The sequence below is a fragment of the Carcharhinus amblyrhynchos genome, chromosome 30 (genome assembly GCF_965287045.1).
Source record: "Carcharhinus amblyrhynchos chromosome 30, sCarAmb.v2.hapA, whole genome shotgun sequence".
NCBI classification, from domain to species: Eukaryota; Metazoa; Chordata; class Chondrichthyes; order Carcharhiniformes; family Carcharhinidae; genus Carcharhinus; species Carcharhinus amblyrhynchos.
In genome coordinates this window covers 24,287,489-24,299,777 of record NC_137353.1, presented here as the reverse complement: position 1 = coordinate 24,299,777, position 12,289 = coordinate 24,287,489, and the positions used below count along the sequence as shown (strand labels likewise).

Below are 12,289 nucleotides of genomic sequence, written 5' to 3'. Positions count from 1 at the left end.
ATGGCATGGTGGCACAGTGGTTAGCACTGCTGCTTCGCAGTGCCAGGGACATGGGTTTGATTCCCGGCATGGGTCACTGTATGTGCAGAGTTTGCACATTCTCCCTGTGTCTGCATGGGTTTCTTCTGGGTGATCCAGTTTCCTCCCACAGTCTGAGAGGCATGCTGGTTAGGTGCATTGACCATGTTAAATTCTTTCTCAGAGTACCTGAACAGGTGCTGGAGTATGGCGACTAGGGGCTTTTCACAGTAAATTAGTTGCAGTGTTAATGTAAGCCTACTTGTGACACCAATAACTAAACTTAAGAGCCTCATTAAAACCCGTCATTCTGACCAGATTTCTAGTCACCCCACAATTAATATTCCCTTCTCTAGCTCAGTGCCCCTGTATCTGGTTACTCCATGGGACGAGCCTTGTGATGTTTTTTCTCTATGAAGAGCACTACACAATGCAAGTTGCTGTGGTTAATGATGTTGAAATGGTTGTTATTGACGATGGCAGTTGTGCAGAGCTGCAAAGTTTGAAGTTTTTGTTCCTTAGCATAGATCTTGAGCTAGTTATTGATCGAGCGTTGGTAATGGCGAATGGGGCGGTGCAGTGTACGGAACGATTATGTATTTCTTGCTTGTGTGGACTGCTCTCTGTGGCATGATGCTGCATTCAGGCCAACTGAACAGATGTTGGAGGATACCAAGAAGGAAGTAATAAAATTATTGGCAGCAGCTCATGGAAATCACATTAAACAAATTTTAAAGATGTTATTACTCCTGTCACTCCATGGTACTCCAAAAACTCCAGTGAAGTACCAATAAAGTACCTTATCACATCTTCCAGAAACGTTTCAAAGCACTTTACATATAATGAATTATGTTGTCCGCAGCAGCCATTTTTTACTCATCAAGTATCTAAACATCAAGGAATGGCTGGTTAATTGTGTTGGTTGGATGACAGAGGATATTGTGCGAACTACCTGTGTTTCTTTGAATATTGATTGAGATCCTTGGCATCTAACCAACCCACCAGCACAGGCATATGGGGCTTCAATTTAATATTCCATCCAAAGAACAGCATTCCTAACAATGTTGCACTGTCTTGGTGCTATGCTGGAGTATTAGTCTAGATTACGCACTGAAATTTGGGAATGAACCATTAATTCACAACCTTCTGAATCAGAGGTAAGTGAGCCAAACTAAGATGAGGGCAAACAAATGTTGGTGAAGAACACTGAAATATCTTACGCATCACTGGAATGCAACAGATAGCTTAAAGCTCAGTTACTAAGGCAAGCTGAAGTTGTTCCTACAGAAGGTTATAATACTGAGACCTACATTTCCATTCTCTGTGTTGAATCCTCAGGGATGGGAGAATTCTTGGCTCCATGAACCCAACCTTGTACAATAGCAGACTGGACATTGGATTTTCAATCTGGGGGTGAGGATGGACTAGAATAGGAGTTAGGATGAGTGATCTGGAGAGAAATGAGGATGCTGCTGACTGTTAAGGCAGATAGCGCCTATCTCAGAGCTCCGTTCTGAGTCCAAAATAAAAAAAAGATTAAAATATAAAACATCCCTCTGACCCTTACCCCTCGCGTCCCCTCAACCCCCCCACACACTCCCCATGACCCATCCATACCATCTCATACCCTCCACCCAATCCCCATGGCACCAAATAAGCCGCAATGCCACCATCTCTGACAGCTTTAACAGTTCTTTGGCAGATTAGACAAGTCTTTGACAGCTTGACAGTTTTTTTGCCAGTTTGACAGTTTTTGACAGCTTTCATCTTCCAAACCCATAGACACTTCCATCTAGAAGGACAAGGGCAGCAGATACTTGGGAACACTACCACCTGCAAGTTCTCCTTGAATCCACTCACCACCCTGACTTAGAAGTATATTGCTGTTCCTTTGTAATCGCTAGGTCAAAATCCTGGCATTCTCTTCCTAACGGCATTGTGGGTCAACCCATAGCACATGGACTGCAGCCTTTCAAGAAGGAGGCTCACCACCACCTTCTCAAGGGCAACCAGGGATGGGTAATAAATGCTGGCCAGCTAGTGTTGTCCATCTCCGACGAACAAATTTTAAAAAAGTTCTTTGACAGTTTGGACAGTTCTTCAACAACCTAGCAGTTCTTTGTCAGCATTGACACCTCTATGTTACTTTAACAGTTCCAATGCATTTCCATAATTTTTTGTCAGCTTAACAGTTACTTGACAGCTTTGACAGTTACTTGACAGCTTTGGTAGGTCCATGGAGTTTACGCACTTCTTAAGCACAATCATGTCTGTTTTTAACAATCCCAGAGGATACTTTACCTCCCAAAAAAGTATCCCAGGATAATATCCAAAGATGTACCCCCTTACATATCTAAACAAATGCACCAAGTTTAGATCAGCCAGTTCTTACCTGGTCTAATCTGAATACACTCTTGGCCTACCAAAATCCCACCTAAGTGAAGGCAGCTGATGCTTTAAATGGCTAGCTGCCTCTGTAAACAGTGTTAGCATGAATACTGATCCAGCTCCATTCCTGTCCCTGCATAAATGAAAAGTTCAGCAGAGGAGGGGTCCTTTGGAATTTCAGCTATTTCTGCTACATTTGCCAAGATGAAGAGCTTCTCCATCATGGCAAAGATGTGGGCCTCAATCTCTGATTTGTCTCCTTGGATTGAAGGGTTGGGAAATCAGCCAGCTTCTTGTCTAACTGCATTGACTGCTGTTGAGTGCTCATCCCCTAAATTGGATCTAAGTGAATACAGTGAATTCAAGAGTCAGCAAGCAAATTTTCTCAACCAGATCATCTGTAGAATTTTTTACCAGATTCTTGTGCACACTAGGATAGGGGTAGGGAGCCTCAAAATTATATTTAAAGGGATGGGGCAATTGAATGATGTGTTACAGTTGGCGGGACAACAATTCTGAAAGCCCTTGGCTTAAAGTATCAATACACTTATAACCATTCTCAAAATGGTTGGCCTGGGGGAATTGGGGGGATGGAATTAGGAAATGACTGGTGAAGAAAGGAAAGGCAACATGCGCAGACATATGAAGGAGGAACTCAGGACTAACCCTTTGTTTACCCACTGCTGAAGGGGAAGTGGCCTTTCCCAAGATTGTTTTGAAGAGGCATTCCCTTGGAGTTACTCCATGGTACACGGCCTAGAAGGCAGGCTGGAGGCTGCAGCTGACCTTTACTGTCACTGGCTGGCCAGCCGTATGGGCAGCATGGTGGCACAGTAGTTAGCACTGCTACCTCACCAGGGACCCAGGTTCAATTCCAGCTTAGGTGGCTGTTTGTGTGGAGTTTGAACATTTTCCCCATATCAGCATGGGTTTCCTCTGGGTGCTCCAGTTTCCTCCCACAGTCCAAAGATGTGCAGGTTAGGTTGATTGGCCATGGTAAATTGCCTCTTGACATCAGAGGATTAGTAGGGTAAATATGTGGGGTTACAGGGATAGGGCCTGGGTGGGATTGTGGTCGGTGCAGGCTAGATGGCCTAATGGCTTCCTCCGGCACGCTAGGGGTTTGATGATTCTATCCTCCATCTCACCAGGAGGAGGCCTGACAACAGATAGCATTGCTCAGCCTCTAGCCCCTTACTGAATCAGACACTGTGAGGCCAATTCCTCACTCAAGTTGACAGATATGTGTGTGCTATCTTGAAGGGCATAATTGTTATCCATCACCTGGGTGTGCTTCCTCTCGTCTTTACAATGTAAATTATAACGTGCTGTGAGTGAGTTCCATCTGGACCTCCTCTATATTGGCATCTGGATTTCCTTTATAATGGCAAGGACCTGAAATAAAGATCAGAAAGAAGGTAGACGGTGTGGGGTTATGTCATAAACATATCTTAATGAAACTGGATTCAGGTCAGAGTTTCCCCTTTCCACCCCGCTCCCAGCTTGTTGGAATTGTCGGTAGTGAGCAAAGGGGGAGAGAATGGGTAATGTTTCCATCTTACATCTGGGAATAATCTCGTGGAGAAAACTACACTCTCCAATGGAGAACATGCCTGGCTCCCATTCCATTCTTTTAAAATCCCACAGATGATGATATACTCCCTCATATCATCACAATTAAGAAAGGAGATATCCCTCCTGGGGTTGCTGTCCCTTTTACCAATTCATGAGTCTCTTGTGGACTGATGCATACAAGGATGTACAAGACAGGAAAGTTGCCCCAGAAAGAAAATATCCATTGAGGTCAGGGATTAAACTTGGCTTTAGCTGCCCCCATGGTCAAAGAATTTGCCTAGACTCAGGAGAGCACGCAGTAACTGAGTTGAAACTTTTAGAGGGAGTAATTGCTAGAGAAAAGCATTAATAAAACAGGAAGCAAATGTTTGTTTAGTTTGTGATTAGGTATGGAATATTTTGGGGTAGTTAAAGGAATTTAAATCAATAATTTAAAAATGCTTTCATTACAGTTATTCTTCCTCCAACAACAAATTACACAGCCATTAATTTCTCAGCCATCCCCCACAGAACTCCTCACTAAATATATCTCAAAGAACTGGATTCCTTTGAGATGAAAGATCTTGATTTCTGGCACTAGCCCACTCTGTTTAAAGTGGGCACAGACTAAATGAGTCTCAAGCTTATCCTGAATCTGACATCATTCAAACTCCCCCCGCCTCTCCTCACCACTGTGCCTCCAGGCCCACCCCCACCCTCCCCAGCCACCCACCCTTCCTGATCCACACCCAATCCACTTCTCTAAGAGGCGTCACACTACCCTTTCCTGCAAAACTTCCAACCCAAATATATAGGAGTCTGGAAGCCAGGGCTGTTCCTTGTTTTCTCCCAGACAGCTTGCAAAGCTGAACTTGAAGTCTGCTTGAAAGGCTTGCTCGACGATTTAGCTTTTAGTGATTTAGTGCCCACTGGATCTCACTGGGTTTTAGTTTTAAAGCTGAGAGAGACAGATTAGATCCTCAGAAAACAAATAAGTATGTACAAGATGGGATTCAGATACCTAGTTCTCCTGTCCCTGGCTGCGTTCTTCTGTATTTCAGCCCAAATAGGTAAGAAAAATCATTCTTTCAAATTGGAAGGGGTGAGGTATGTAGGGAGGGGAGGGGGCAGTGGAGCAAAAGGGGATGGGTGGGAAAGGATGGGGTATTAATATTTACTAGTTTTGTGAAAGACTTCTGATGCCATTTATAAGGAAGAAACAGTGGTGTTAAAGTGCTGAAATATTTCAAAATTACACCGTGATTTATGTGATGGAGGAGAAAAGTTTCTTTGAAAATGTTTAGCCTTTTACAAGTTACCTTTTAGTTTTGAAAATTGGGAAGAGTTTCATTATTTTAAAAACCAACAGTCTAATTCTGTTTGAAATATTCTGCATGGCATTTCTGGAGTCTTGATTGTCTTTATTTATGATTCATTTACAACCAAATAAGGATTGAACAAATACTGGATGAGCGCATACACTTTGTTGAAAAATAGTTTTCGGTGAGTGAGAAATCCCACTCTCAGGATTTCTGAAGTTGTACTGTTGAGTGAATAAGCTGACAGCAAATAGATAGAAGGCAGTATCCTCACTGAAATCTCACTGAAGTTAAACACAGTGGGATTAAATTACAGTTTTGAAACCACTCCAAGATATACACTGTAGTGGTTTTGTCCAAGACTGGGTCCTGTTTCTGATGAGCCCTCCGTCCCGATGCTGCATCACTAATACAGGTGGAACAAACTTCCAACAGGCTGGTAACAATGTTCACACTGACTGATTATAGCAATAGAAAATGCTATATGCACACCTGATGGTTGACTGGGCAATTGTAAAATGTTCCCTATTGTGTGGAACTGAATCATTCAGATAGCTAATGCCCTAGCTTCAGACATGTGGCTGTGTTGAATTTGCTGACTATGGTAACTCCAGGAGTCGGCTTCGAAGGAACCGTGCTTTTATTGCACAAAAGGAAAATAAGCAACAACCATAAACCTGTGGTGAACACAACAGGTTCCAACTGTTAAAGATTAATGCACCCTCTCAAGGTCTTGCTCTGTACATGGTATATGAGCTCCAACTGGCTGGCTAATTACCAATCCCCAGGGAGATCGTATTCAATGGCCCAACTGGAAGGTCAATTATTGATTCCCCTTACCGATCATGAGGGTCATCACACTGACCTCATTGAGATGTCAGTAAGGCCAATACACTTAGGTCTCTTTGGCTCTGCCTGGCATTCAATCAGTATTTCCACCCCTGCTGGATAGTCCACATGCTTGGGTGCTGAGGAATAGTCACACATGAATGGCTCCTTGTACAGGATATACTTACATGTCTTCCAGCACCTCAGGAGAAGAGAAAGAAAGAAAGAAAATCATGAATAAAGATCCAATGGGACTTACTGACTTTCATGTTAATGGGCTAGAGAGGTTGTCAAGTATTGTCATGAACATGAGGATGGATGAATATTCCACAGATTGCTTTATTCTTTTGGGAACCAGGAAGAAATAACACACAACCTTTCTTTAGGAGATTAAATGGATGGAGTGGAGTCGATATTGTGGCAAACTGTATGCAGTAGACACTGGGCTGTGACAAGTTTGGGGCTGCAATGGTGTGCATTTTGCAGCCTCGCCCCTCTACATCTAAATAGTGAAGCACAAGGCTCCCACAACACGGACTTCAGACCTTTCTTCATTGCTCTTGGTGAAACATGAAGAACCCTTTTTGAGGATAAGTCAAAATTTGGGGTGTGGTTCTCAAGTTAGTATTGTCAAGAAACAAAGCTTGGATCAGGGTTTATCAGGGTCTTGAAGCTTGGGATAGGGACTTGGGTCACGGCATAGACTGGAGTTTTAAGAATGCCTTGGGAGTCAGGAATTGCTCAGGTTTAGGCCAGGAGCCATCAGGATCAGGTAGCAGAGCGGATATTGGGACATGGGCCGACAACAGTCGCAGAGGGAAAAGGAGTTGGGAATAGGAGTGATGGGAGTGGAGGAGCAATTGATTTATTTAATGTGCAGTCCTCCACTTTCAAATAAGTTACTCATCATCTTCGGGTTGTCATTTATTGCCTCAGGGCAAATCAGTTTCAAAATGAGCCCAGTGAGCCCATGCTGTGGTTCAAGAAGATGTTAGGCCCCAACCCTTGTTTCAGGCATGAGTAAAAGTTGCCCCTGGTTGTCTTTATCCAATACAGCAGATGTCATAATCCTGCAAACATGCACACATTTCCTGTCTTCAATATTGGGGATGTTATCATCCAAACAGCAAATGCGAAACAATCTTTAGACCCATGTATAACAGCTTGGAGCAGTTGGTAGCCCTCTCATCTCTGAAAGTTGTGAGTGCAAACTCCACTCCTGAATTTCAGCATACAGTCTAGAGTGACACTTTGGTACTGTAATGAGAGAGTGCCACATTGTTGATGGTGCTAAATTAAGGCCCTATCTGCTTGGTCCAGTGGATATAACAGATCCCATAACATGTTTACAGAGAAAGAGGCAGTTTTAGGCTCACATGGATAACCAGTCATTTAATTCATTTGGCCCTTTTAGGAAATTCCTTTGTACAAATTTGCTTCTGCATTTACCTATTTAACAATAATTGCAGTCTAAAAGTATTCAATGACACTTGAGATGCTTTGGGATATTCTACATTTACCTGTCGAAGTTAGGATCAGACTCACCTGAGATAATCACCCAAATTGGTCAAATGGGTGAGGAGATGAAGGATGATTGGCACCCATGGAAATACAACCCACTAAAGAGTCAACATCCTTTGCCTTCCAAAGGACGCCACTGCAGCAATGGGAACATAGGCTGAATTTTCCATTCTCTGGCTCAGGGGAAACCTTCTTATGGTTCAATCAAACATTATTTTATTACCTCAGCTTTGACTCTTGTGATTTACACAATTGTATTAACCATAAAGGGCAAAACAGGACTTATAATTTAAACTTGTCCATACAAACTGATGGATGAAAGTTTTGGTTCTGTACACCATTCCATGGGGCTTATGTGTTTCACTATACAAGCTACCTTTCCATGAAAGTTTCACCAGTGTGTGATTCTGTAACTCTGATGACACAATGGGTAGGATTTAATGGTCTCATTCACCATCGGTGTAAATCCCGTTAAGACCACAAATTCTTGCAAGGGAGGCCACAACGTGACATGTACTGGCGAGATTTCAGAACACAATCTTCCCTGCCTTCCTGCCGATGACGTGATCTCGTGGATTTTTATAACATCTTAATATCATTAAACGGTTTTACATCAAAGCGACCGACCCCTGCCCCCTGGCGGTGTGCCATCATGCTGGTGCGATTTACGACTGGTTTTCAAAAATGAAAAAAATCAAAAATGAGGACCACAGCAGGGGTGCGCCGGTGTCTGATGGCCCTGGGGTTGAGGTCCAAGGCTGGAGATTACCCCCTGGCATTCCAAGAGGACACTGCTGGAGGAACTGAGGCAGGCACTGCCAGGAGACACTTCCAGGGGAGTATCCCTCCTCCACTGAGGGAGTTTTTATGTGCTGATTAGGGCATCCTTAAAATATTTAAAAAGCATAAGTATATGGATGGGAAAGGATTAGAGGGATATAGGCCAAGCACAGGCAATTGGGACTTGCTGGGAGGGCACCATGATTGGCATGGACTGGTTGGGCTGAAAGACCTGTTTCCGTGCATGCTGTATTGCTTTACAATTCTATGATACCCTGATCTCTGTGTAGCCGGCCATGTCAGCTCTATCAAGCCCGCCAGAGTGATGGTGAAAACCTGAGTGTCAGAAGATCGCAACAGAAAACTTGGCTATGTTTCTGGAGGGAAACTCACTTGTTTTAAGTCAGAACTTGCCATATTTTTGGAACATTCCACAAAATGGGCAGGATTTTATGGCCTCGCTCATCTGGAATCCGTAAAATCCTGCCCAAGGTCAACAGACTTTTCCAAGGTCCACCCCTCGCCTGCTCTGATTCCCATGGCAGGCGCAATGGTAAAATTTGCCCCAATGAATTGGGAGCAGAATCCTTTCAATTTGCCCCATTATTGCTTATGTGGATGAAAACCAGCTGCTGTTGGTCGTACACAAGAAACTAGATGTCAAACTAGATACCAATCTGGATATCAAATTGGGTACAATGTAAATCTCTTCTTGTGTTTCCACCTTTTGTCTCTTTGGCACCGTTTCTCCCGCTGCTTAATTAGACTCTCTTTATCCTGAGCTAATGTTTCTGACATGTCCACAGATTAATTAAGACCCAGAGTCTCTCATCTTTCCTATCTCATTCTCCTCCCCTTCTCTATTGCCTCAGCTCCCTACCTTTATCAGCATTTATCATATAAAAATATACAGATGGAAGAACGGGATGGATAGGATAGAGGTGGAGAGACTCTTCCCGCTCAAAAAAGACAGTAGGACTAGGGGGCACAGCCTCAAGATAAAGGGGAGGCGGTTTGGAACGGAGTTGAGGAGGAACTTCTTCACTCAAAGGGTGGTGAATCTCTGGAATTCTCTGCCCGTTGAAGTGGTGGAGGCTGCCTCGCTAAATATTTTTAAGAAGTGGGTTGATGGGTTCTTGATAAGAGAGGGGATTAAGGGTTATGGGGAGAGGGCGGGAAAGTGGAACTGAGCCACGACAGATCAGCCATGATCTTATTGAATGGCGGGACAGGCTCGAAGGGCTAGATGGCCTACTCCTGCTCCTATTTCTTATGTTCTTATGAGATAAAGGCAATCAGTGAAAATAGCAGGATAGTACAGTGAGTTGACATTGGCATTTCACTGTTGAGCATGGATCCTAATTCAACCCAAAGTGATAGATGAGAGTACCCTTCACCAACTCACAGGAATGAGTATGGGCAATCTCAGTCCATGAACACAGTAAATAAAGATGTCTATAATCCCGCTCAACTGAATTAGCCTGTCACACTTGGAGTCTACTGCCTTCCTTTACCCAAATGATCCCATCTCTCTCCCAACCATCTGAAATGATGGACAGGACCCATCCACTGGGCAGCACGGTGTCACAATATCTCTGCTGCCTCACAGCGCCAGGGATCCAGGTTCAATTCTGGCCTTGGGTAACAGTCTGTGTGGAGTTTGCATGTTCTCCCTGTGTCTGCGTGTGTTTCCTCTGGGTGCTCCAGTTTCCTTCCACAATCCAAAGATGTGTGGGTTAGGTTGATTGGCCATGCTAAATTGTCCTTTAGTGTCAGAGGGATTAGGAGGGTAAATACATATTTTTACAGGGATAGGATCTGGGTGGGATTGTTGTCGGTACTTGATGGGCCAAATGGCCTCCTTCTACACTGTAGAGATTCTATGATTCTCCCTTTCTGTGCACATAGGGCTTAACCACTGCCTTCTGATGTCATAGAAATGAGCAGCTCCTATCCATCCATTTGGCAAATTTTAAAAGCAATAAGGATGTACCCTGTCTCCCAGCGAGTTTATCCAGAGCATAGATGAGCCTTACAAACAGGAAGGCTCTTGTATCAATGTAGTCAAACAGCCAGTGTGATAACAGAGACTTGAGTTGTCCTCAGTCCCCCGAGGTTAAAAATGTGCCAAGATTCATACGTCCAATCCTAGTCTGGATGTACATGCTGGAAACTGAATGTGTGTGGATATTGGGAGAGGACAGAACGAGGTTAAGCAGTAATGTATCAAATTCCAAACAGTCTGTAACAATAACACCAACAGCAGCTTGTATTTATATAATCTATTTAATGTAAGGCACTTCACAAGAGCATCATAAAACAAAATGTGACACCAAGGAAATATTCAATAATAATGATCATTTGTATGAAGTATTGGTGCCTATCAGCTCAATCCCTAAAATTCGCACTGTCTTCAGGAGAGCATAAAGTGGAAGAAGATGAATTTTCTTTTCAGTCTGTTTTGGGCTGTCTGCCACATATGTTGCTGACTCAGTTTTCCCCTTGCACCAATGGGAAAATCACTTTTGCTGCCAGTCTACAAACAAACAATGAATTCATTTTGAATTTGAAAATGTGTGCAGTTGGGAATGTGATCGGATGTTGTCAGTACAGGTACAGGTGCTGCAATTCTACATAGGATGAGGTTATTCCTGTGCTGTTGGATGGGGGAAAGATGGAATTTGGAGAGGATGGAGGGCAGCGGGATAGAGTGAACAGTGGAGTCATAATAGATGGCTTTTTAAAAATTCATTCATGGGGATATGGGTGCTGCTGGCTGGGCCAGCATTTATTGTCCAACCCTAATTGCCCTTGAACTGAGTGGCTTGCTCTGCCATTTCAGAGGGCAGTTGAGAATCAACTATGCCCTAGGGTCACATGTCAGCCAGACCAGGTAACAACGGCTGAATTTTTTCCTTAAAGGACATTAGTGAACCACATGAGTTTTTCCAACAATCAACAATGGTTTCATGGTCATCAGTAGATTCTTAATTTCAGATTTTTTTTTATTGAATTCAAATTCCACCATCTGCTGTGGTGGGATTTGAACTCAGGTCCCCAGAGCATTAGTTGAGTTTCTGGATTAATAATCTAGCAATAATAGCACTAGATTTCCTGCATCTGTAGTACGTAGTTTGTGTGGAAGAGTTGGGTTTGATTAGCTGAATGCTCTTTTCCATGTATCTTTAGTGAACTACCTGGAAGTAGTTTTTTCAAGATTAATCACTTTGAGTTGGCAGTTGGACAAACAGTAACAGTATTAACTAATACGCACAACTGAAATATATTTCCCCCTTTTAAGGAGACGCTGAAAGGGAAGCTAATTTGGAAACTATTGTTTATGGCAGATCCAGATTTCTTGCAACAAAATAGAGGCAAATATCATCAAGTTTGGGGTATATTGTCCCATAGCCAATGTGTGTCTGTATTTTGCGCACCTCCATAATTGTAAAAGGGTAGTTCCTGCCAGTCCTGACAGTCACCGCAAACAGGCATATGTGGAACTATTTAAAGTTAAATGGGCTGTACTGAGGAAAGCAAGCAGCAGCTTTGCTCAGGATTATTTCGTCTAAATGTGGCCTTACCAGTCATGCTTAAAGGGACCACTGTATGCTGCTTCCTTTCTAAAAATCTGCTGTTAGCACTGCTGCCTAACAGTGCCAGAAACTTGGGTTCAATTCTAGCCTCAGGTCACCGTCTGTGTGGAGTTTGCACATTCTCCCCATGTCTGCATGGGTTTCCATTTAGCAATTCATGATAAGTTGCCTTTTTGTGTCAGGGGGATTAGCAGGGTAAATACGAGCGTAAGAGGGATGGGGCCTGGCTGGGATTGTTATTGGTGCAGGCCCGATGGGCTGAATGGCCTCTTTCTGTACTGTAGT

The 12,289-nt window shown here is 43.4% G+C and overlaps 1 protein-coding gene across 2 annotated transcripts in view; it reads left to right on the top strand.

Moving 5' to 3' along the window:
• The first annotated feature begins 4,784 nt into the window (after positions 1-4,784).
• The window catches only part of pdpn (podoplanin), a 33,900-nt gene continuing 26,395 nt past the window's right edge, over positions 4,785-12,289 (top strand). The window contains exon 1 of one of the 2 annotated variants that reach the window (XM_080215337.1): positions 4,785-5,030. In XM_080215337.1, coding sequence (XP_080071463.1) covers positions 4,958-5,030 — 73 coding nt within the window. In that variant the 5' untranslated portion in view covers positions 4,785-4,957. The remainder of the gene's footprint in view (positions 5,031-12,289) is intronic. The other variant, XM_080215336.1, reaches the window with a different exon arrangement.